The sequence below is a fragment of the Dysidea avara genome, chromosome 5, assembly GCF_963678975.1.
Source record: "Dysidea avara chromosome 5, odDysAvar1.4, whole genome shotgun sequence".
Lineage (NCBI taxonomy): Eukaryota > Metazoa > Porifera > Demospongiae > Dictyoceratida > Dysideidae > Dysidea > Dysidea avara.
This window is the reverse complement of record NC_089276.1, coordinates 30343865-30368479: the sequence shown is the minus strand read 5'-3', so window position 1 is coordinate 30368479 and position 24615 is coordinate 30343865. Positions and strand designations below refer to the sequence as shown.

At 36.9% G+C, this 24615-nt stretch overlaps 2 protein-coding genes and 1 non-coding gene across 3 annotated transcripts; 1 reads left to right on the top strand and 2 right to left on the bottom strand.

Annotated features, from left to right (window-relative positions):
- Window positions 1-1840: 1840 nt before the first annotated feature.
- On the bottom strand, window positions 1841-7367 carry LOC136255536 (glutaryl-CoA dehydrogenase, mitochondrial-like). The gene is made up of 12 exons (XM_066048329.1): window positions 7236-7367; window positions 7147-7176; window positions 6938-7078; window positions 6380-6613; window positions 5770-5899; window positions 5616-5700; window positions 5421-5552; window positions 4237-4410; window positions 3032-3087; window positions 2881-2969; window positions 2015-2086; window positions 1841-1966 (listed from the first exon to the last, which is right to left on the bottom strand). The coding sequence occupies exons 1-12, from the start codon at window positions 7273-7275 to the stop codon at window positions 1896-1898; spliced, it is 1254 nt and encodes a 417-aa protein (XP_065904401.1). The 5' UTR covers window positions 7276-7367; the 3' UTR covers window positions 1841-1895.
- Trnae-uuc (transfer RNA glutamic acid (anticodon UUC)) lies at window positions 3657-3728 on the bottom strand. Its single transcript has one exon. It is a non-coding gene; the product is annotated as a tRNA-Glu (tRNA).
- On the top strand, window positions 7184-20831 carry LOC136255535 (hippocampus abundant transcript 1 protein-like). The gene is made up of 11 exons (XM_066048328.1): window positions 7184-7489; window positions 7985-8074; window positions 8594-8656; window positions 10533-10775; window positions 12979-13206; window positions 17372-17485; window positions 18472-18543; window positions 18595-18707; window positions 19556-19653; window positions 19875-20083; window positions 20531-20831. The coding sequence occupies exons 1-11, from the start codon at window positions 7418-7420 to the stop codon at window positions 20744-20746; spliced, it is 1518 nt and encodes a 505-aa protein (XP_065904400.1). The 5' UTR covers window positions 7184-7417; the 3' UTR covers window positions 20747-20831.
- The last annotated feature ends 3784 nt before the right edge of the window (window positions 20832-24615 follow it).

The window sequence follows — 24615 nt, the reverse complement described above, 5'->3', positions numbered from 1 at the left end:
ACAATATTGATGACTTAGCTACCTAATCTATGACAATTTATTTATTTTATTTTATTTTATTTTTTATTTATTACTGTGTAGGACTCCATCAAGGAGTATAACACACAGATACAAAAACAAAATCAAAGTAAATACAGATGATTTAACAAAATGTCCTTAAAACAGTTTATAGATGGCTGATTGACCACATCTTCTGGCAAAGTGTAATTATAGTCCATCAATTCACAGGCCATCAATATGGGTCTCTGGTGGGATAGTTAACAAAACATTCTATTACAATACTTTGCAGATGACTGCTCTATTAGAGTGTTTCGATCATTCTAGTGAAAGGATTCAAACAATGATGGTAAACAAACGTTGTGCTGTAAAATCCAACCCGTCCTACCTCTCTATATATACATTGTATGATGACCTTTATCTGGCATTTTCCATTGGTTGTTCCCATTCCCGTCCCATTTTCCTCAAATTCTACTTACCCTAAACTGTTAGCCATTACTGTTTACTTCAGGGGCCAGTTTTAATAAAGCAGTCACCATATAGCAGTGTAGCAAGATATGTGTAGCTATAAATTATGTACTTTATCAGTGATATTAGTATGAAGTTATTGTCAGCTTTTCTTCCTTTATTTTTGGTCTTCACCAAGTCTACCTATTAAACCAGTTACCAAAAATCCTAAGGCTGCCCTTGTGCTAGTGGTATTCATCTGTACACCCAACTTGCATTTTTAGCTAGAATGAAGTACATTCTTTACAATTCATGTTCATTTTTGATAGAGACATACTGTAATTCACTTTATTTAGATACACTTTATTTTTTACAGTGCAAGATTGAATTACTCTAATAGAGCAGTCATTCATGTAAGTCATACAAAAATATTTTTACACAATATTTTTTTGTACACAAAAATAAAGTGAATTATGACACCACACACACACACTAAAATGTTCATGTTCAGTAAGAAATTTTCGTACAAGTTTTTGTACACAAAAATTATTTTATAATGAAAAAAAAGCAAATTATGGTATTTCATAGCAGCAACAGTCAGTTTGCCACATGATTGTAACTAGCTCATGCTCATAAACTAATTGAGCAGTTTAACATAAACTATTGCCTTGAAAATAAATACTCTAATAAAACAATCAATTATCTAACTGTTTTTAAGTTGCTGACTGTTCTATTAGAGTACATCATTTCTCCATAGCCACTTTGAAAAGGACATGCTGGTATAACTACTGGAGTTCAACAAGGTCACACTCCTCAACATTACAGCTATTATAAATGCTTTTCGTTGCCCCTTCTTCTGTATCTGTGGCATTTTTTTATAAAATATTCCAAAATAAATTTTTTTGAGGGAAGCAGTTTTTATTGTAGTGTACAGTGAAACCTCCTTTATCTGGAACTCTATTATCCAGGTACCTCCATGTCTGGACAGCCCAAATTGGTCATGTGACTTGTAGTTTATTGACCATAATGGAGTTTGGTTTTGATGAAAGCACAAGGAGGGAGACTAAAGGTTGCTGTTTACCTGTTTGGTGACTTGTTTATTCCACTAATAATAGCTACCACTTGGTTGCTAGGTGACAATGGATTTTTACAGCCCAGGAGAGTGACCATGAATGCTCTGTAGTGACTTCCCCCTCTGCCCACTAAACTGCATACCACTAACTGATAGCAATAACAACATTACTTGTATTTAAGTTAGTCATTTTAGCATAATAGCATGTTATTCTTAATTACGGACATTTCTGAGATTCAGACAGTAGTATGTACCAGACCGTCCGGATAAGAGAGGTTCCACTGTATTGTGTTTTTAATTGTATCAGTATATAACTTGTGTATGTTAGCTTTTGTGCATCTCTTTATAATTAAACATTAAATATAAATTACAAGAAGGGTTATTTATGAGAAAAGGCTTGTATTCCAGTTATTGCTCGCCCCAAGATTAGTGCATGGATGTCATGGGTACCTGTGGAGTACAAAACATGTGTGAAAATGTTGGAATACACCAGTTCACCTTCATAAGTGTTCACCGTCTCCAAGTTCATCACATGACGGATCACATGATACTCATCAACAATACCATTCCCTACAATAGGAAACAGTACATTTCTACAACTGATCATTATCACAAGGTACTTGAAGTACAGTACAGCAAACAGAGAATGGAAGCTGGTTGCATTTGGGTTAAACTTTACAGCTCTACTAGACAGGAATATAGATGAATAAATCAGGGTGGCTTGTGCGGCTGAAATATCTTGTATGTGGATGTGGAGCTGAAATTGGTCGAAAAATAGGACTGCCACTTTTAGTAATAAAACAGCCGTCAAAACTACAGGTGCTGTATACACTTTCTGTTCCAAGTAACCCTAAAAGCTACAGTATACAAACACTTGCAGTACCCACTTAAGTAACAAAGGTGGAAATCACTTGCCACCATAAAGCACTGCATAGAACACTTACTACAAACCTTAGTTGCTGACATCACACCACATCAAAAAAGATAGCACTTAGGAAGCTACGACTGCTCTAAAACAAGTGAATTCATATACAGTACTTACGTTTTTAGAAATGTTACATATTTCCATATCTAAAAGATTCCTTTCTTTGTACAGTGACTGTTCCATTAGAGTATATTATTAAGAAAATAACAACTTATAGTAGAACAAACACACACACACACACACACACACGCACGCATGTACATACAAAGTATTTCATTAACGTTCTGATACATTTATATTAAAAGAACACTTTAATGTAGAACAGTGGACTCATAATTTTGTTTGGTAGGAAAAAAAGCTTAGAGGCTGCCTCAGTATTGGTCATTACAGTAAAACAGCACCAAAATCATTACATGCAATACCACAGCTAAATGATTACCTCCTAAGATATCCCTGCAGGATCGAGCAATGTCTAATGCTTTACCGCAATTGTTCCTCTTGATCAGGGAGATCATCTCTGGCTGCGCCCTGAAAATTGATTATTAAAATAATATTATACTAATTGCAAGCAAAGATAAAGGTTCACTTACTTTCCATCATCTTTCAACCTGCCCACTTGCAGACATGCTTGTAGTCCTATTGAGATCTGTACAAGATGCAAGCAATATGTACAGGTGTACATGTACCATACACACACGATGGGTGTATCTCATGTCAAATATACATATCTTATGATGGCTATTTTCCAACTACTTCCTTAAGAAAAATTTGGGAGCATGAATAATATCCCACTTTCCCTTACAAATATTAATACACATAGCAACACCTTTTTTTGTTGTAGCTTCATACTGCTGCCATATTGAGAATGCTAGGAGGTTATTTGGGGAAGAGGATTTTTGTTTCTTTGGGATTTTTCTTATTAATAAGTTCATGAAGTGCATCTTAGCTGTGTCTGGAACCTACTATAGACGCCTTTAGGATAAGGACAATCTTGTGATGACTTGCAGCTGAAATAGTTTCAAAAATGTACCAACCCACTATCTTCCCTAGCACAGGCTACATGCTCCACCTACGTATCCTATGTCAAGTATGTCCTAAGCACAGCAAATTGAATCTATAAAGGCATCCCACTCCTCCTTAAAACTAGCTCTTAATTAACACAAATGCTGTCTGTATATTCAGGTAAATGAGTAAATAAATTAAACAAAAAAATACTTCCCATTCCGGGAATCGAACCCGGGCCACCTGGGTGAAAACCAGGAATCCTAACCACTAGACCAAATGGGACATGTACAATATAGCATTGTTTATTAAGACTATTGTTAAGATTATAAAAAAGTGAATTTGGTAAATGTCTATCTGATTGTACAAGCACACTAATACGAGTACGTAATACTCTACTTGCGTATATATCTTGTGAAATAAATAACCAGATTACAGTAACTACAACTCAAACTCTGACACACAGGTATGTATATACAACAAGCCTCCACCTAGAAAATGACTTGAAGAAGTGGGGATCTGTGTGCACACACAGTATCTAGAGAAATCTAGGGGCATGCTCCCTAGGGTATTTTAGACTATTCATTTTCGGGTATTCAAGAATGGCCCTGTGTTTCTGACACATTCTCTCAGGTACATTTCTCAATTACTGTACCTTTGCTTTGCTTAAAATTAAGAGGGGGTGGGGGCAAAAGTTCGTCAAGGCTCTTAACTGAAGTCCTGTACAACAGCAATCAACATTCAGTATTTCAACAGAAGTGGCATATTGTGTGTGTCACACTTACGTACATACCTCAGTACACATGTCAGCTAGTTTCTTCTGTACCAGCTGGAATGAAGCCAATGGACTATCAAACTGTTTTCTGTCCAGAGCATACTGCCGTGCTGTGTCCATACAAAACTGGGCTGCACCCATTGTGCCCCAGGCTATACCATAGCGAGCATTATTTAGACAACTGAAGGGACCCTACATAGAAGTGTACAAACACACAATATAGTTACAGTATTATATGTACGTACAAGTATAGCAGACAAATCCAATGAAAAGTGGTTTCACAACAATTTTCATCTAGATCTATTTAAGGGGGCGCACTACTAATTCCTATGGCTTCACATACAAAATCCTAGTTTTCATTGATCTGTGTTTGCTTTCCATCCCTTTTTGTATCAAATGTGTTTGTGGTAATTAAAAATCACTATCTCCAGTTAGAAGTACTGACTTTATGACTCAGTTTAGTATTTAAGACCTAAAGAATGAGAATTCTACAAATTTTGGATCTAGTCTCACAGTTTTAATCCAACGCTTCTTAAACTTTGTCATCTGCTACCACAGTATGTTTGTAACTAAAGTATGATAATTTTTTGAATTATTTTATTACTTGAGCTATTGAACTCTCTAAATTTTCTATGAAAAACAGTAATCTCCTCCTTTGAAGCCATAGTAGCCATTTCTAAAAATCTGTTTCCATACTTTTAAAGATAATGTTATTACAAGCCGCTGCAAGAATTTTTGAGAGTTTCACAATTAGTTGTAGGAGGAGAATCAATTTTAGTGTTAAAATTACAGTGTTTTGTAACCACGCCATAATTTGTATATGCTTCAGAGGATTTCACTCAGATTTGCACTAAACAGGAGTTCAATGCCTCAACTGCAACATGCGTTATTCATCAGGTGGAGAACAGTATCTGTGTTGGGTTTACAGCTTCATATAAAACACATAATTTTATTCACAGAAGCCATAAACTTTTAGTCTTCCCTAGCGGGATAGCTCTTTGAGATGATGATGACCAACATTAAAATCCTATCACAATAAATCTATTTCCTCCTGTCTTACTTTAATGCTATACAGACTCAGTATTACTACAATACTATGATATCACGGGAATGTGATGTCCTCATATTTGCAAACAGCATGATATTTTATTGTTGTTAAGAAATTATACAGCCTCTAGACTTAAGCATATAGCACAACCCACCTTTAATCCTTGCACTCCAGGCAAGAGGTTGTCTTTGGGCACTTCAACATCCTCCATTACAATTTGACCAGTAACAGATGCTCGTAGTGAAAACTTTCCTTCGATCACTGGAGAAGACAGGCCAGCCATGCCCTAAATGAAGCCATATGACCAGCATTTAAATTCAAGTCACATGAGAATTAAGCACCCACTTACTCTTTCTAGTATAAACCCTCTAATGTGTCCATCATCACACTTGGCCCAGATGATAAACACATCAGCTATTGGGGAATTGGTAATCCTAGAATGGGGCACAAAATAGGACAAAATGTAATAGTTAGTACTGCATACTACATACACATGTCCATACCAGGATTTGGTTCCATTCAGTGTATAGGAATGAGATTGGGCATTGAAAGCTGCTCTGGTTTCCATTCCACCAGGGTCACTGCCATGATCTGGCTCAGTCAGTCCAAAGCAGCCAACCAACTCACCAGTTGCTATAGATATAACAATTATGAAAAACATCGTAGAATAGCCAAAACAAGTATGCACTTATACTACACCATATTCTAAGGATACAAAGTGTTTGCAAATAGATTAGAAAATAAATTCAAAGCAGTTGATATAACTGCTGAGTCATGGTTATGGAACAGAAGAGGTTTGGGCCAGAGAGGAATAATGATTTAAAGTTCAAATACCAGTACATAGATTAGCAGCTCATAGCTAGACACAAATCCTGCAAGAATGTGCATAAGCCTTTTTCTTTATTCAGCCCATTCAAAATTCATAGGTATGCATCTCATGAAATATGGACACCTTGGTAAACAGTCCATGTTATCATTTAGTATTGATGTAACATATTTTGGTCAGTTGGTACATTTCCCAAGGTGTCAGGAATACAGAATTCCAATGTACAAGGATTAATCTGGAGGACGACAGTTTTGGTATTTTACAAAAACATCAAATCACAAACTCACCCAGTTTAGGAAGATATTTCTGTTTCTGTTCTTCACTGCCAAACTCACTAATAGGGAACATCACTAAACTGGACTGGACACTCATCGCTGATCGATAGCCACTGTCCACCCTCTCTACTTCACGAGCTATTAACCCGTAGGCCACAGATGATACACCGGCACAGCCATAACCCTGGATAGTGGCACCGAGGACCCCTAGACTACCCATTTCTGTCATAATTTCCTTGTCAAAATCTGCAATGCAAAGTACACAATGTCTACAGAGAGATATGCACATGTGATATGTATAAAAGGCATATACAGTACAATGCTCTGTAGCTGCTGTTACTGTGTGTAGCTTATACATGTAACTTATGTACATTTTAGTGTGGGCACGTATCTTTTAACTGAATGTATGTACAATTTTTTAACATTGCCAATGGGGTGTAATAAAATGAAAATGATCACTGCTGGTTTCATGGCTGTATCAAGTGCTTGCAAGAGACTAAACTGGTACTATTACAATTGCATGCTGCGGTGCACTGTTAGGGTTTGGTACGTATCTATGTGCATACTCACGCTCATTCCGGTTAGCCATCACTACCCTGGGCATCAGTTGGTCCTCACAATAAGAAGTGACCTGGTCCCTCATCATTATCTCATCCTCTGTCAACCTGCACTCCAAGTTAAGTGCATCTCTGTAGTTAAACTCCGCCTGAACTACAACACATAATAATACATAACAATACAATTGCATCACACCCATTACATGCCTATTATGTAATTACCTGTTGTTGAAGTAGAGAAGAGGTGTTTAGCTGTAGGAGTGAATTATTAAGATGATTTAATATACACAGCGAACACTACAAAAGGATACCTCTGCCAGTTAATCGTCTCGTTATATGACGAAGCGCCATTTCACCTTTGGCAACGATACTGATATAACGCGTAGTGCTTAAGGTAAAAATTGTTTTGGGCGCTTTAGTACCAGGGCGTTGATCTCGGCATTGATAAACTTGTTGGTTGAAAAGTACGGTGTAGGAAAGATATGACGCACAGATGATGAAACGAATCAAAACCATCTTAAATTTTAAAAAGAAGAAACAAAGCGAAAGCTGGGACCCGGTCGGGGTGAGTCACCAGTTTGTAAAGTATCTTCGTATAAATGGCTGAACATGTACTTCATAGCCGCCAATACAAATATAACCCGCGTAGGATTATGCACAGGAATATGTAGTGATTATATTGTGTTTTAGTGGACATTAGTTGAACTTGTTTACTTGATTTTTTTGATGTTCATGACCATTTTATTTGTAAATCATTGTTGCCTTCACGCACGCATACTTCAGAAATCAGGACAACCTACCAGTTGTACTGCTTATTTTGTGTGAACAGGAAAAGGGACACCCGGCCCGAAGCCTTCCTTATGTGCACACATTAATCTCTAGACACCTTTGTATAATGAAGACACCATCTTGTGTCCCATATATTAGGTGCTTTATATAATTTAATTCACCTAGACCTCGCTGAAATAGGGACAGCCGTAAACCTTTCAATGTAGCTGTAAGGTTTTTGGAATAGAGAAGGCTTCACTCTGTGTTGATGCATTTTTGTATCTGATTACAGGGTTACGGCAAGCCCAGCGTCTACCATGCAATATTCGTCATATTCTGGGAGTTCTTTGCATGGGGACTGCTGACATCACCAACTATTATGGTAAGCATTATTTAGAATTGATTTGTGATTTCCTTGTTGTGGTATATGCCTTTGCTAATCAACCAGGTATATGTTTTTTGGGTGTCAAAGTGTAGTACAGATAGCTTGAGTACTGTAGTAACAGGTAACAAATTGTCCCTGAATTTATTTGACATCATTAAGGATGTGGCTATCCATTAATATAGTAAATTAATACTGAAAAAGCAAACACTTTTTTGTGTTTCCTGGATGAGACTTGATGTCATACAGGGAGTAGTTGTGTGGTGTTGCTTCAAGACAACTATGTTTGCCATCTATATAGCAAATACTGTAATATTGTATGTGATCAGTGTTGCCCATTTGACATAGTCAGTATGGCAGTGGCATTTATACCTTTAAACATTTTTCACATCATTATTCATACTGTAATTATAGTATACTCCCTGGTGTGTAGGCATATCAGGTATCCCTAGCAGACTAGCCAGTATGCATACACGGCTTCTGAGTTTAACTAATCTATTGTTTATCTGTTGTCCACAGGTCTTACGTAATACCTTCCCTCACAAGACTTTCCTCATGAATGGAGTCATTCAAGGAATAAAGGTGACCATCTTTTTGTATTAGTCAGGATAGCTTCTGTCCACCCTGCTCAATAAAATAGACCTATTCTCTTATGGTTTAAAATATCTGTCTTAGCCCTAGGCCTTATTATGTATATTGGTGGACAGAATCCTTTATGTTGGAACATGGAGCTATAAAAGTATTTTCTTGTAGTACAGTTACTATGTGTTGCTAGGAGACATGTACTAGTATGTTATAGCCTGAGGGGTAATGTGATGCAACATTACATGTTGTATGGCTTTTGATTAAGTGAGAAGTCTTCTTCACTCTGTTTGCACTTTGTTGATATTCTTGTGACCAGACTTGAGCTGTTTTTCTGAGAATATTTGTTTTGCCAGTATGTTAATTGACCTTTTAATGCCCTACACTGTATGTACTACACTTTTAATTAGCCAGCCAAAATATCATATAGTAATCTTGTCACCTCTCATTAGAAGATGTAAGTTTCATTGTTGCTTTACAGGCAGATCAATTACTAGGGCTGTGTTTCTAGCACCACTTCATTCACCATCTTAGGGTGAAACAGTGGCGGCTGTGTGTTTGTACTGTTGTTGGGTTGTTCTGTAGGCCTGATCTAAGAAAACGTGTTAATGCATCCACAATATGCACATAAAAACACACTTGTGCATATGTATTGAATGGGTTAAGCATCAGGCAAATGTTTGTCAAATATAATTTAATCCTACCTTTGTGGCACGGTGCTTATACACATCATTGTAATCATTGTGAAATATTAATGCTGAGTAGAAATGATATACAATGTAGCCAACAGGGCACTAAAGGATTTTGTGTCACCAATCACAAGTCTGTACTCCAAAGTCCAAAGTAAGTATATAATGATTGTCATGAGCGGCTGTTCATCCCAATTGAACAATTTCCTACATGATTAACAAATTGGCCTGATTTTAGATGCATAATTAAAACCCACAATCAATTGCCATTAGTATGCCTATAAGTACAGGCCAGTAAGTGTAAATGTGATTAACATACAATGATGGCCATTTTCATAGGTATATAACAAAAGTTACTGAATTTTTGTCAAGGTCCCTGACATGCTGGGATCTTGAAGGGGTATATACCGTATAGAGGGAAACTTTGGCAGCGTATTTGGTGATTTGTTACCAATTTGCCAAAGTTTAACTTGCCAATTACTCGTAGTGCCTGAGCTAGCATCTAAAAAGATCGAGATTGAATTTGCCAAATGCATAAATGTTAGTATTAGAAGTCAGTAAACACTGTGTACAGTATCAACACATTGGGTACTATATATATAACATGGAATAGTCATACTAACCTAAACCGTAGAGTTGCCAGTATACATACATAGAACACAGTATAACAGTTCCACGATCTTGCACAGCCCTCTGAATAGTGCTAGCCAACCTGGCCAGCTTGATCAGTTAGTAATGTTGTCTCCATGATGGCTCCCGGCTCTTGTGGATTATTTGAGAGAAGCAATGTTATCCAAGTACTTGTGGAGGAAATCCTGGATCTCCAGGTTGTGTGGTTCCTTAGGAACTTGCCTAGACAGCGGATTAAGTTACTACCTACATTCAATACAGTTTTTGTTTCTAATTATATACAGTAACTCCTTACTATTGTAGAGGCTTTAGTATTCTTGTGAGTCCCTAGTGAGGGATAGTGGAATAATGTATTAGATTGCTTTACATTACCGTTTTGTTAAGTGGTGTACTGATTCTACTGAAGTGTAGCTTTGTATAAAGGCCAAGAACTTTGGGGTTTGTATCTTATAGTTACTTGATGGAGAATATTTAGTAAGGAAACATTAATTTTTTAGTGATCATATTAGATAACACTACATTGTTTGATCCATTTAACTACATCATTTTCTTCACAGGGTATTCTGTCATTTTTGTGTGCACCTCTTATTGGTGCCCTTTCTGATGTGTGGGGAAGGAAGTCATTTCTATTAGTTACCGTCTTCTCAACATGTGCTCCCATCCCATTACTTTACGTCAGTGGTATGGCATACTTTATTGCCTGTGCATTGTCTGGAGCTCTGGCAGTGACATTTTCTATTGTGTTCTCCTATGTGGCTGATTGTACTGATGAAGAATATAGGAGTTGTGCTTATGGACTGGTGAGCATTATATAGAGTTTTGTGTTGCATATTGTTTGTTGTAGCAAACTCAGAGGACACTCTAAGCGTCACTAAAACAAGTTATACAAAAATCGTTTTATTGAGGACAATAAGTCAACTTCAGTGTAATGTAGTGAATCATCATTGTTCCATTTGTAGAATATGTTTGTCACAAGTTTGGTGAAGTTGTATACACCAAACCGAAACTTATTAATTTCACCCAGAATTCAAGTACTTTTTGCAAAACAAAGCACATTGCCTTGAAGCTCATGTCCTGAATATCTAACGATCCCCAGTGAACTCCATCTTTTTCAGTTTTGGATTACGACTATTGAGGATCATGAGAAATACCAAATAAAATAATGCAATTAAGAGCAATGTATTTAGGTAGTGCTTAGAGCGTGTCCAACCTCTCTGTGTCAAACTAGTTTGTCATTTTATGAGAGGGGAAGATGGTATCATTCCCTTTCCCAGTTTTATTTGACAATGGTTGTACAGGATTAATAGAACAGTCATTTTACCAATAATGTAAACAGCTACTGTGTTTGATTATCTGTGTAACAACTAGTGAAAATAGGCACTAACAGAGCCACTAAAAGTTCCCGTAAGAGAATTTTCCCATGCATCCTTCTTCCAGAGCATCCATACCTATTGTATGCTTCAAACTCTTGTAATTTAATTCTTCCCATTCCTACTTTTCCACCATTGTTGTGATGTTTCGTTGATATTCTGATAGCCAACGCAGAAAGATTTTTAAACTGATATAAGCATCCGTTAACTAGGGTTGGGCAATATTTCAATATTATTGCCTGTTTGCAATATTATGATGTGGGTACTGCAGCTATTTTGAAAATACCACAATACCGTTTGTGCAATATTATTGCATTTTCTGCATAATTGCTAAGAGAGAAATTGTGTTATTAGTGCTCTGCAGTGCCTACAGGACTGACACAAACATTAGAGAGCTGTACCTAGGAGCACTGAAGGTCTGAGTGCTGCCATTACATATCAGAGTGAATACTATAGGCCCACAATAATGTCTTATTTATGACACAGTATCTTAAGGCAATACTCACAATTATCACATGATCACCTCAGTGCAATAATCGCAAGTAAAAAATACCAGTACCACCCAACCCTACCATTAACCCTTCTTTTACAAGATTTGCTTATAATTCAGTTATAGAATTGCATTCATCACTTCTTAATGTTATAAATGGGCAATATTTCTTGTTCATAATTGAAATTCTGTAATAGATTAGTGCTAGTGAACTACAAGTCTTTTGTAGCATGCAGAATATTTTAACAGCTTTTTGACTACATGTGCAAATTGCAATCCCTCACTATATCTGTTGCACTATTGTTTGTAACATATATCACAGTATTTCACGTATTACAATTATCATGGCATGACTATTAGTAATGTTGTCTTGTGTATTTGTTTAATTGTTTGGATATACGTACCACTACTTGCTGCAGACTGTACACTAGTACTATATAATAGGGATTGTGGGTGTTTGGGCTTTTCTGGCCAACTAAAGCTGGCCTCATTTTCCTTTTGTAACATCATCTTGACAGGTATAATCAAGCCTAGAAATATCTGTAGGGGATCCCAAGCTCTTTCAATAAATTCTGGGGAAATATTTTAAAAGTTTATGAATTTTCTGCTGACTGATTAACTGACTGATGCCTCCAGCCAAGCATAACTTGACTATGGGTAAGTCTATGCCCTGAGGCTACGCCCTTGATTTCTTCATTGTTTGACATCACTTCCACCCGAGATGTGCCTTTTTACCAACATGCAGCAGGTACAGTGCATGCACCATTAACTTAACCTTTGTGTTCCATTTCTTTCTCCACTACTGTGTAAGTGGTAACACATGATGGCTTCATTAGTCAATAGGAATGATCAGTAATTTCCATAGCAACTGGAATAAGGTACTTCTCATACTGCTCTCCATTTGTAGCGTTGTATAAAAATGAAGTGGAATGGTCACTTCACTTCTCAGTAAATTGTAGTAAATGAACGAGTGTAGGGAAAATCAGAAAAATTATATTTGAGTATACTTATGACTGAAGTTGGTATGACCTTCCTTGTTTCATTGCTATTCAAATATAATTTTTCCTTACACTTGTGATTGTGAAGGGTTTATCTTGTGTTGGTATTAGTAATTGTTTCACTTGTGGGTTTTGGTTACCGCAGGTGTCAGCCATGTTTGCTGCTAGTCTGGTGATCAGCCCTGCCCTTGGGACATTTATTTTGGAACAATACCCCAAGACAGGCATGTTTAATGTGGTCTCCTTGGCAACAGGCATTGCTATCATGAACCTACTGTTCATAATTTTCATTGTTCCGGAGTCACTGAGAGAACGTACTCGTAAGAGCACATGGGGGAACTCTATCACATGGGAACAAGCTGATCCTTTTGCTGTAAGTTTCTTGTATATTTTGAACCTTGTTAATAGAACTACGTACCTTTGTGACTAAACCACATGGCCTCAATTATGAGGTGGTCTTATTAATGAAGTAATAATGGGCTTATGTAGATATATTGCAACCTACTTCATACCTTGGACCCTACATAAGCAAAGAAGCAATTTTCAAAAACTCAATCCCACAGTGTAAAAGCCTAGACTCTGTTATGCAATGAAAAACTAAAAAAGAGCCAAATTCACCTTCCTCACTACATTTGCAATGTGATCTTGTGATATGTTATGAACATACACACAGTAGCGTAAGTCGCTAATTATTGGCTGGTACCAATTATCGGTACTTGTAAACTATGGAGGATACAGGGTATATGGAGGCTACCAAGTTCCACAATTGGCTGTTATATCCTCTAAAACGTTTCTTAGAATTGTTTTCATTTGGTGATTATTGTTGTTAAAATGCTATACAAGCTATGCTGGTTAAGCATGGAATTGCATAAAAATTATTGGAAACCAGTATGTTTTACGTCTAACCTGACTATCTCTTGAACGGCTGGCCTCATCTTTGTACAACTTCTGTGAAACGAAGTTTTCCAAGGACTGCCCCTCCCATAATAATTTCACAAAGAACCAACGAGGCATCATGGAGTTACACACAAAATCGCACATTGTGCCGATAATTGGTCAATCACGAAAGTACAGTTGCCGATAATATAGGTACCCCCTGCCAATAATTGGCAAACGATAGGCATTGCGATTTTCCTTATAACAGGATGTTCACTCACGTGAGATAATTAAAATTTGGTGCGTTAAGAGACGAAGAACTGCTCTAGTAAATGGTTCAACCGGTAGTTCATGCGCCATTGAATTAAGGAATTACAATTGCGTGATGAAATGGCACCGATAATTGGTGACTTACGCTACATAATTTTGACACAATAAAAATGCCGACGGATGCAAATCAACCTGAAACCTTTGTGTGAGACCATGGTAGCATGTCAATACATTTATATACAAAAACAAAGAAGTCATTTTTAAAAACTCAACCCCACAATGTAAAAGTTGAGGCTCTATTATATAAGGAAAGCTGTTGAATGTAAAGTCAACCAGAAACCAGCCTTACAATTAATTCACGACGAATTGGTATTTTTTGGAGAAGTCCTAACTGCTTTTGTAGTGGGGACTTTAATTGAGATATTGTGATAATGTGTTGCTTTTTGTGTGTGAAGATCAAGGTGCCGAAGTGTGCTGTATAGTACCAAGAGTTAATGTTACTGTATCATATGGTATGGTAGTACTGTACGTATATAAGGATCACAGAGTTTGGGCTTCTTGCCCTTCAAAATCACTTGAAAACCAACCTCATTTTTCTTCTAAAGTGCTTGGCAGTATTGTTTAAGCATGACCAAGCCCAAAAATGCCTTCAAAGCGACTTAAAATCTTTCAAACAAGTTTTTATGGATTTAAAATAATGAATATCTAACTAGCTAATGCCTTCAGCCAAGCATAATTCAACAATGCATAAAGCTACAGGCTTGATTTTTTCACTGTTTAATGCCAGAAATGTGTCTTATCGCTGTACAATGCATGCTTCATGGACTTACCTTTGTTCTCCTTTATGTCCTAGTTCTTTTTGCTGACGTTCACTATAGTGCAATACAGCTTTCCTATGGCTATGGTGGTATGTAGGTATTACACTCATCATCCGTAGTTTCCGTAGTGATTGCAGAGACATTTCATGTACTGTTCTTCATTTGTATCACTGTGTAACAGGCAGAATATACATAGCTGAAGCCACTGCTTTTTTCAGTAATTCATTGTTGGGGCACACGTTCAGATGCTAAATTAATTTTAAGGCATGCCTGGTGCCATTGATGTGGTGTGACGGGTTCATTAGCCACAAGCTATGTTATTAAAAAGTAAACTAATAAGTGGAAGAAAAATTGAATTAGGGTTCAAAGAATAAATGTAGTAAAACTAGAGAATAAAAGTTGCCTCCTATACCTGTAGATATACTAGTGGACATTTAACCCCTAATTCATGATCTGAAGGTATAGGAGGCAACCTTTATTCTCTTGTTTTGCTAGATTTTTATTCTTTGATTCCTAAACTTGTTACTATACATATGTACCCATACAGTAGTGAAAGATACTAGTGGTGGGCAATACTAGAAATGTTTGGTTCAATAAATTCCAAGTACCGTGTCATGATGTTGATGTGCTTCGATAATGATACTGAGTATTTGAGTACTTGCTAGTCACTTGCAGTGACTGGTACTGTGCCAATGTCACACCAGCTGATGTACTGGCACTTAAGTAGCTACCAGTGGCCTCTACTTACGATGGCACTATTGTGTTATATCTGTCTCTATTGTGCCATATTGGCTTGATTGGGGATCATAAAATTAAGTTGATCGTGCCTTCACCACCTGCAGAACTTCTGAATTTGCCTGTTTATTGATGCTCGTGTTGATACGCATGTGTTCAGCCTCAGCAACGCCATGTTGTTTTTCTTACGTATGCTATCTGCCCCTTCTTATAAATACACTTGCAAACCATCCTTGCAGTTTACCACACTTGCAGGTGAGTCACCCATGGGAACTTGTGATTCACCTGAAATGTATGCACACACGCTCAGGCCTGCAGCACTCATGCTTGTGCATATATTTCAGGCAAATTACTCACTACAACTATTACATGTAACACAGTGTGGACACATCAAAGGAGTCACACAAAACACTCACTAGTGTGGGACTAGTGTTAATTATACATTGTATTATGTATTCAAGGCTCATTTGAGCCTGCCAAAAATTCTGCAAAAATTTCCAAATGTAAACTACATTATGCCCATTAGTCAAGTTTCACTCACTACTTATATAATAGTACATTCACAAACTGATTGTGGGTTTTAGTTTTTACAACTGCATTACATCAGTGGATCACACAACCAGTAATAACACACAGTCGTTGGTGTGTGGGAGAATATCTGGAATTACGCACCTGCTTGTTCATTTGTTTTGCATACACTTTGTCTTGTTTTCCCCTGTAGTAAGTATAGGTTAGGAATTGAGGGCAGGGCTCCTAACCGACTTAAATAATGGTATTGTTTTATATGGATACATAGGTGAAGTCATTGTGGGATTGGCAATGTTATAATTCAGTAAATGCGGAAGACCAAACAAGTATTTGTAAGAGCTGGGAAAATAATATCTGTAGCATTACATTACCACAAGCCTCTCCTGGATTCATTTTACGTCTACACAATTTATACTGAACAGATGGCACATCAAGTCTTTCTCTATTTTATATCAGCTAAATATTTCAGTGGAGCAGTGAGATTAGGACTATTACAATAGACAATTTTTTGCAACAAAACATTCAAGTTGCATGAATATGTTAGGGTGGAGTCAGCAGGGATTTTTCTAGAAAATAAATTCAGGGGGGGCAATCCGAGTTTTTCAGAAATTGAGGGGGGGCAGAACTTAAATTAGGCTAAATTTGTTTTATTGTAGCTAGCTAGCCATCGACTAAATTTTATGATTTCAAATCAATATATCATTGTTTCATCATTGGGCTGGTCGAGGCAGAGTTCAGGGGGGCAAAATCATTTTCAGAGGGGGCAAAATGTCCCCTTTGCCCCCCCTAGAAAAATCCCTGAGTCAGTGTTTAATAGTTAGTAGTAGCTCCAAGTTATTTGCAGAGGATTAACAGGAGCAAATAGCCTTATTGTATTAGCTAGCTAGTGATGCAGCTGTGTGTGTGTTTGTAGTAGAAATATGGACCAGGCACTACAGAGTAAACGGTTGGGTTTTATGCTATGAGTACACATTGCTTGACTCACAATATGCAAATACGAAACTCTGTAGCATCAAGGAGTATGGCACAAAATTACTTGCAATTAGGGGTGCCATGCTTGCAAGTGGTGCCCTCACGAGTGCAACATTGCACCAGTACTGCCAAGACTTCATGAAAGTAAAGCTGGTATTTTTGACTGGTAATCAATTCCTTCATGATCCCTACTATACAGTACTACCATAATAACTAAAAATGTTAATGCTATTCAGTTACACACTAGATGCAGGTTCTTTTGAGTCACTAAATTCCATAGGACCTTGAAGGCTATTGTATTTGTTATAATATGTCATCATTAAATTACTTCACTTTTAGTCTCTTCGTAAGACCAGTGCAGACAAGAAGTTACTGAGACTGTGTGTGATGGTGTTCCTGTCTTACCTACCAGAGGCTGGCCAGTACTCATGTTTCTTTCTCTACCTTAGGCAGGTGAGCAGTGGGGAATACCCTTAACTTAAGATCACTATAAAATAGTATTAAAATAGTAGAAATGACAGGTCAGTCATTTCCAACAATTTTCGACTGTAATCTTATTATCTACTTACGTACATACATATTTTGTATGGAGAAATTTACTGTGTATTTCCAATAGTAAGTTACATGTTCAGTAAATCCTAGTATATTACATAATCAAAACTCTTTGTATTTCTCCTCCTGGTATTGAATCAAATATAGTTTTCTCACTAATTCTACATTTTTAGTGTTTGACAAATAAATTGGAAATTTGTAAATTCTGGGTGTACGTATTATGAAACTGCTTTATAGTCAGTGGGAAATATTTGGTCATAGTTATTTTGAAATAGCAAACCACACAGTTTCCTTTCTAACATGATGCTGTACAAAGGTGATGGCGACTATATTCCTGTGAATCACAGAATTCAGATTTTCTTTTAACCAAACAACATTGGTGATTGCTCTATTAGAGTATTTAAACACCTAAATTTCCATTACTTACATTGCTGTGTATATGAACGTGAAATGAGCTAAATAAATATGCCCTGTTATGGTAACATTTGAACACAATACCTATAGCATTAACTGTTTTGTATTTGGGAGTTTCTAACTAAAATTATAGTGTTATAGTTATATAGCCTTTACGAAACTATATTCACTTTGGTGTAAGCCTTTATTCTGAGAACTGTTTGCTGAATGTACACCAGTTAAATACTCTCCCACACACAAAAACAGTAGACCCTTGGTAATCCACCCCTCTGAAATGACTAGAGTATTTTGAGTACAAATGTATGTTGTATGAGAGTATTTCAACAGAGCTCTGTATATAAAAGTAAGAGCTTCAGTTACTCAAACAATTCACTTATCTGAACGCTTTTACCATTGCAGACTCATTAGTGTTCAGATAACTGAGGATCCACAGTACATTGTTATCCATCCCATAATATATTATACTGCTACAGGTGATAGGATTCAGTTTGGATAATGTGTCCATCTTCATTGCTGTGCTGTGTGTGATGTCAGTATTATCTCAGGTGATCCCTTAGTAACAACCATACTTGTAGTGTTATCACATGATCTCCTAGACGGCAGGCTTAGGCTTGTTGATGTACCTGTTTGGTCACAAACAGTCCATACTGATAGGACTGACACTACAAGCTATACAACTGTTCATTTATGGAGTATGGGAAATACCATGGTGAGTGTGATTGTGGGTTAAATATTGTTATATCTATAAACATTACTGTTGCATTCACCTGAGCCCTTGTTAAACTGGGTGTGCACCCACAGCCAGCATTCGGTTGTTGGCGCATGCCTGATTTACTGGAATCGTTTTCCAAAAAGTGTGTGCGTGTGTCTACCTACCTACAGTATCTATCTATCTATATTTGTCCACACCCACTCTTGTGAGCAAAACTATTAAATCATAAAATATTTGAAGTCTGTATTAAACTTCTGTGTAGGTACACTTTGCTCTGAGGTGGTTTCTTTTTGGCGGTCTGAAATACGGGTGTGGCAACTCTACTCAGATTTTGTACCTTCACTTTGTGTTTTACAGATATTTAACAACTGAAAAACAATGTGTACAGGCCTTGTAGACTACCAAGAATAGCCTATCCCTACAAGTTGAAAGGGGGTGTCCCATACTTACATGAATAAAACGTAGTGCAGCCTTGTGGCTTTGTCGAGAGAATTAGCACACTAGATAAACTATAAACAGTTGAGTAGCTGCCGCACCGTTAAGCCTTTAAAATGCTAGAATTGTATATCAAAAAAGCGCTTTGATACCAGCAAGAACAAGTGAGTTATGAGGTATTAATAATATCCCATACATTTAGTATGAATGATTCAGTCGTGCAAACATGTTTGTAACATGAAAACATACTTGAAACGTCACCTTTTTGATATGTATTGTTATTAACTGAGCTCAGAGGAATGCGAACTGACTATATTTAGACCGGTAGTGTATTTTGTATATTAAAGCTGACTTAGCTGAGACTGAGTACTGCATATTTCTTTTATGGTTGTGTTATTTCATCATACTAGGTTGATGTGGGTAGCAGGACTGTTTGCTGCGATGTCCACCATCATCTATCCATCCATCAGCTCCTTAGTGTCTCGTAATGCTGAGCCTGACCAACAAGGTGATCTTGTAGTTAATGGACCTGTAAACTGAATCCCTTGGGACTAGCCAAGTGTCCTTGTTTTAAGTGCAACTGATGCACTAAGTAGTATAAACCACTGTCCGTGTTAACAGATTTTACTGAATTTCAATTGCAGTATTCATCCCACCTCCAATAGTTTTGATTGTGGTTTTTATTTTCCATTATAAGATTTCATTGTGGGTTTCAATTCTTTCCCACAGGAGTGGTGTTGGGAATACTGACTGGTATACGAGGCTTGTGTAATGGACTGGGACCAGCCTTGTATGGTCTACTGTTCTACATGTTCAATGTACAGATCTATGAGTCTAATGACTTCAATTCTGCAGCTACTGAAGCTCCATCCATACCACTATCTCCACCCCCTAATTCTACAATCACACCTGTTACTAGTGACACCCTCAGATCAGGGGTATGTTTAGTCTTGTCCCCAGCCACCCTCATGTTCAACCACGCGAAGGCCATCTGGTGACATTAGTACAACTTATTGGCCCAGGAAGTACACTTTAATAACTTGAAAAACTAGCTTAGTAGTTGTCTAAAGAAGCCATTGACTATTGTTCTAAGTTGAATGTTACGAAAGTTTTCATACGAGTTTTAGTTGGCATATATTAGTCATGCCAAAGTAACACTCCTTTAAGCGGCTGGAAAGTTTGTTAATTGAAATGTAAGCACAAGAAGGACGTTTGTAGCAATATTCCAAAGTCACCAGGCAACCTTCACGTGATCGAGCACATGGACAACTAAGGACAAGATTAGGGTATGTATGTTGTGTGTGACAATTTTATTTATTGATTTATTTTGTCAATTCTTAAGTGCTTTTGAGCTTCTGGTTGGATTAATGTATTTTTATTTGCAGTTTTCTGGTGCTCCATTCCTGTTTGGATCCTTCCTAGTATTACTAGCCATCATAGCTGCACTGTTTATTGAGGATACTCCTTCATCATCTACAACTGGATTACGATCACGTAACGGTAGCACAAGTAAACCATCTAGTAGACCAACCTCCCCACTACTTCACAACTCTTCCATTCCGGACAGAGAACACTTGTTTTCTAGAACAGGATACACGTAGGAGTCATACTTTTTTGTTTTATATAATAAATAGGTCAGTTTCATTTATGTAGTTCAACAGTTTCAATTATACCAAATATAATTCAGTTTGTTATGCCATTCTGTACCCGCTTATATTGGTGTCTTCTAATTGTTTGGTGCTGGTTATCGTTGTGTAATCACTTTTGGAGAAAGACCCAAGATTGGTCACTATGCATCACTGAGGTTTGTTATTGTAATTAACTTGTAATTGCCTTTTCACGATGACTATATAGTGTGACTTCTAATAGCTGTTAGTTAGTGTTCAGTGTTAGCACTGGTGCCTGTCCCATGTGTAGGCCTGTGTCACATATGCAGCATAATAAAAAACATAATAGGTTGGAGTTCTATTCCAGCATAATGCTGATGTATTGGGTGGATATTTCAAACTCTGGACCTTAATTCCATGAAAATAGATTGATACTCTCTAATAGAGCAGTCACTTTCGAAAACTCTAATAGAGCATTCACTGATTAAAATGTTCCAAGATAAAAGTTTGCAAGCACTATAGGAACAGCATAATGGGTGACAAATTTGGGAAATTCCTGAAAGCATTTTGGGCAAAATTTTGAGCATAGCATTGATTTTGATAGTGGTACTTATACAAGCAACCTAAGTTTTAGGCCACTCCAAATAAATTCTCTGTTTCCCGTCCTGGACTCAAGCATATTTGCATGCGGGCGGGTGGTTCATTTCCATTATTTCATTATGCGATTGGCGGCTTTTCAAGCCATTACTTTCCTGGCACAACCATAAAAGCATGCTTAAGCTTGTTCCTTCCTTTTAAGTTGCAAAAATAGCACAAATGTGAAGTTTGTGTCGACTTGATAGCGATGCTGACACGTGAGTTGACACTTTCAAAATGGCTTTTACTGAGTCTGTCAGTATGCAAGAATAACCGGAAAATAATGGAAGAATACGGAATAATGGAAAATTTAGAGCTGACAGTAACTAGATGCGGGCGGTGGACGGGAAACAGAGAATTTATTTGGAGTGGCCTTAGCTATAAGAATCTAATACTCCGTTCTATAACAATATCCTGTGCAAACACATTTCCAACTATATCTTAGGGTGCATCTCTGAGCTGATTTTACTTCAGACTCCTCCCCTAACATAACACTAAATAATAATTGTTTCAAACAAAAGACAACAAATTGAATACATAGTCTACAAACAGTATTGCTGCTTAGTCACTTCCTATAATTATATAACGTCATGGGCTGAATTCCCCCTACCCTGACTACTAACATCTAGCTACCATGTTATCACATTCCATGTGATTGTAGGAGTCCAACCTCTAACAAAATCTTTGTCCCAGTCCCAATGACTCAATCTTAATGAAGTGTATAGCTACTTACTCCACAAACAATGATAATTTACCAGATGTGTATAATACATGTGTTGCACAATTGGCCATATCAAGAATACATCTAACCATAGATCCTTTACACCCCTACTATGATCTAATTATATTATAATAGATGACCCAGTAGAAAAGCGTTAACACTCTTTACATGCAGTTAAAATGATGTTAGTCATAGTGCAATCAATTGGGAGATGTCTCCTTACTAAGTTGTGAAAAGTGTGGATTTAAAGGGGTGCATTGTAGGCTGAAGCACCGCTCTGCAAAATTTACCATGTGCTAACTAGTAAGATAATAGAAGCTTTAGTACAGGTGTAGTTATATCTGAAAACATGGAAAGAATGAGAAGAAGTAATTTCTTCTATAGGAGTCAACAAGAGAGGGGATAATTATAATAGAAAGGCTGCTAAAATTATCAAAACACTCTAATAGAACAGTCAACTACTCTATAGAACAATTGATATAATTATTTAGTATTTTTTCTTTGTGTTTTGCAATTGCTGGGGCTCCTGATATTTTAGTAGCTTGGTAACCCTGAGACTAGACTCCTGGTCCCTTGTAATTATATTGTACGCGCATGTAATTGTCAAATTATGATGTCATCATCATCATTCAACATTAAAATTCTAAACTCTAAAGAACAATTAAAGACGAACTCCTAGACCCCTTGAACTTCATCTTTGGACTCAAACTATTCTGCAGCATTTACTGAGCCCTTGGGCCTTGGCCACTACTAGAAAATGTAACCGGATTTGTGAAAAGGGGTCTTCCACACACACCCAATTCCATGAACTTGGAAGATCCCAACTGACTGTGCAAGAAACATACAAACCTGAATTTTTCACCATCCATTACTGCACAGTTTTCAAGTCAATAGCATTTTCTAATGTGATGTTATGGATCGTCAAAGTTGGTAAATTGAATGTATGTGGAAGTTTTCCCAAATCTGGTCACAAAATTATGATCACTTAGTTAAAGTAGCTCACAATGAATATTCAATAGTTCAATCAATACTATTACCAAATTGACGATCAATCTCAGAAAGCTAAATTTTCAAAATTGCCCCCAGATAAAGCATGCTCCTCATGCTGAGTGTGAGTTGTATCAACAATTGTTACATGTTAGTCCTCACTATAGATGCCCCTATATAGCTAGCTTAGCACCTTCCTTAGGAAATCCTAGATCCACCCCTGCATAGCTGATTGATATGTTATTACATTTGAGGGGGAGTAGGTTTACATAAAACTCTTCACCAACATAACCAGATCAGATGATAGTCATGATACCTGTCAGATCATAACAGCATTGTAGACCTCATATGACTTAGTTTATCACCAGATAAACTGAGTCTTGACTAACTGAGGGTAGTCATGAGAAAATTACAATACAATTATGTGGGCATCAAAATTACCTGCTTTTAATTTTATGGTATGATTGTAGCTACTATCAAAGAACTTATTAACAGAATAGTTTAGTCTTGTGTACCACCCCCACACAAAATGTCTGGCATGTGAGACTAGAACAAGTTAAGGATCTTTCATTAATTTTCAATTTGTTGCTCAGATAGCATTATACTCAATAAAAAGTTAAAATTGTATACTGTTGCTATAAAGTCTGAAGATTTTGAGATCATATTATGGCTCAATACTTTGTTTTTCATAATTTTTGCAGACCAGCTGAGAATGTATGGATAGTCAGAGATCATTTTAGTGTTATGTGATCATTCTATCGAGGTAGTAATGTACTACACAAACTAACAAACAAACAATGGTACTGTACAAATGGACCAATTAAATTGTTGCTTGAACAGTAAAATTATAAACATTGCACATTCAGATTTACTCTGGTCACCTATAGCAACTATCTATTGCTTGTCCCAACTTGCAACACTTAATTACCTAATGGAGAATGCAAAAGCTTGCAGGGTTTAAGTCATTATGTGCAATTGCCACCTACCGTAATTCACCGTATTTTTGTGTAAAAATTTTTTGCGCAAAAATATTTTCGTTTGATTTACTGTACATGAATGACTGCTCTATTAGAGTAGTTGACCTTATGTGTGTAAGAAATTATCGTACAACTTTTGCATACGAGTTACAACAAAAAGCACATTATGGTATTGCCAATACTTAACAAGTCTAAACATGTTAAAAGTCTCAGCAAGAGTTAATAATAGTGGAGAGGAGAGTCTAATACAATACAGAGCTACTACAATTGATTTTGAGTAATTCAAAGGGATTTCTCTGTAAAACTTAGTGATTTGTAGAATATTCTATATTTTAATCATCACATTTCTTTGTTCTACTGGTGTGCAATGATCACATTTCTATTTTCTGCCATGTTGCACTTGTTAACGTGTGAGAGAATCCCTTTGAATCACACAAAATCATTTGTAGAGGTTCTGTATTGTGTTAGACACTCTCCTCTCCACTATTAACTCTAGGTCTTATAACAAGAGTTAATAGTGGAGAAACCATTCCATTGCCTAA

Excerpts from the sequence above, each read along its gene's own strand:
- LOC136255535 (XM_066048328.1), top strand. The coding sequence starts at position 7,418 with ATGATGAAACGAATCAAAACCATCTTAAATTTTAAAAAGAAGAAACAA. Across the intron at positions 8,075-8,593 it reads TGACATCACCAACTATTATG|GTCTTACGTAATACCTTCCC; the intron begins GTAAGCATTATT and ends TGTTGTCCACAG. Across the intron at positions 13,207-17,371 it reads AACAAGCTGATCCTTTTGCT|TCTCTTCGTAAGACCAGTGC; the intron begins GTAAGTTTCTTG and ends CTTCACTTTTAG.
- LOC136255536 (XM_066048329.1), bottom strand. The coding sequence starts at position 7,275 with ATGGCGCTTCGTCATATAACGAGACGATTAACTGGCAGAG. Across the intron at positions 7,079-7,146 it reads CTTCTCTACTTCAACAACAG|TTCAGGCGGAGTTTAACTAC; the intron begins GTAATTACATAA and ends TATGTGTTGTAG. Across the intron at positions 3,088-4,236 it reads TAGCTGACATGTGTACTGAG|ATCTCAATAGGACTACAAGC; the intron begins GTATGTACGTAA and ends CATCTTGTACAG.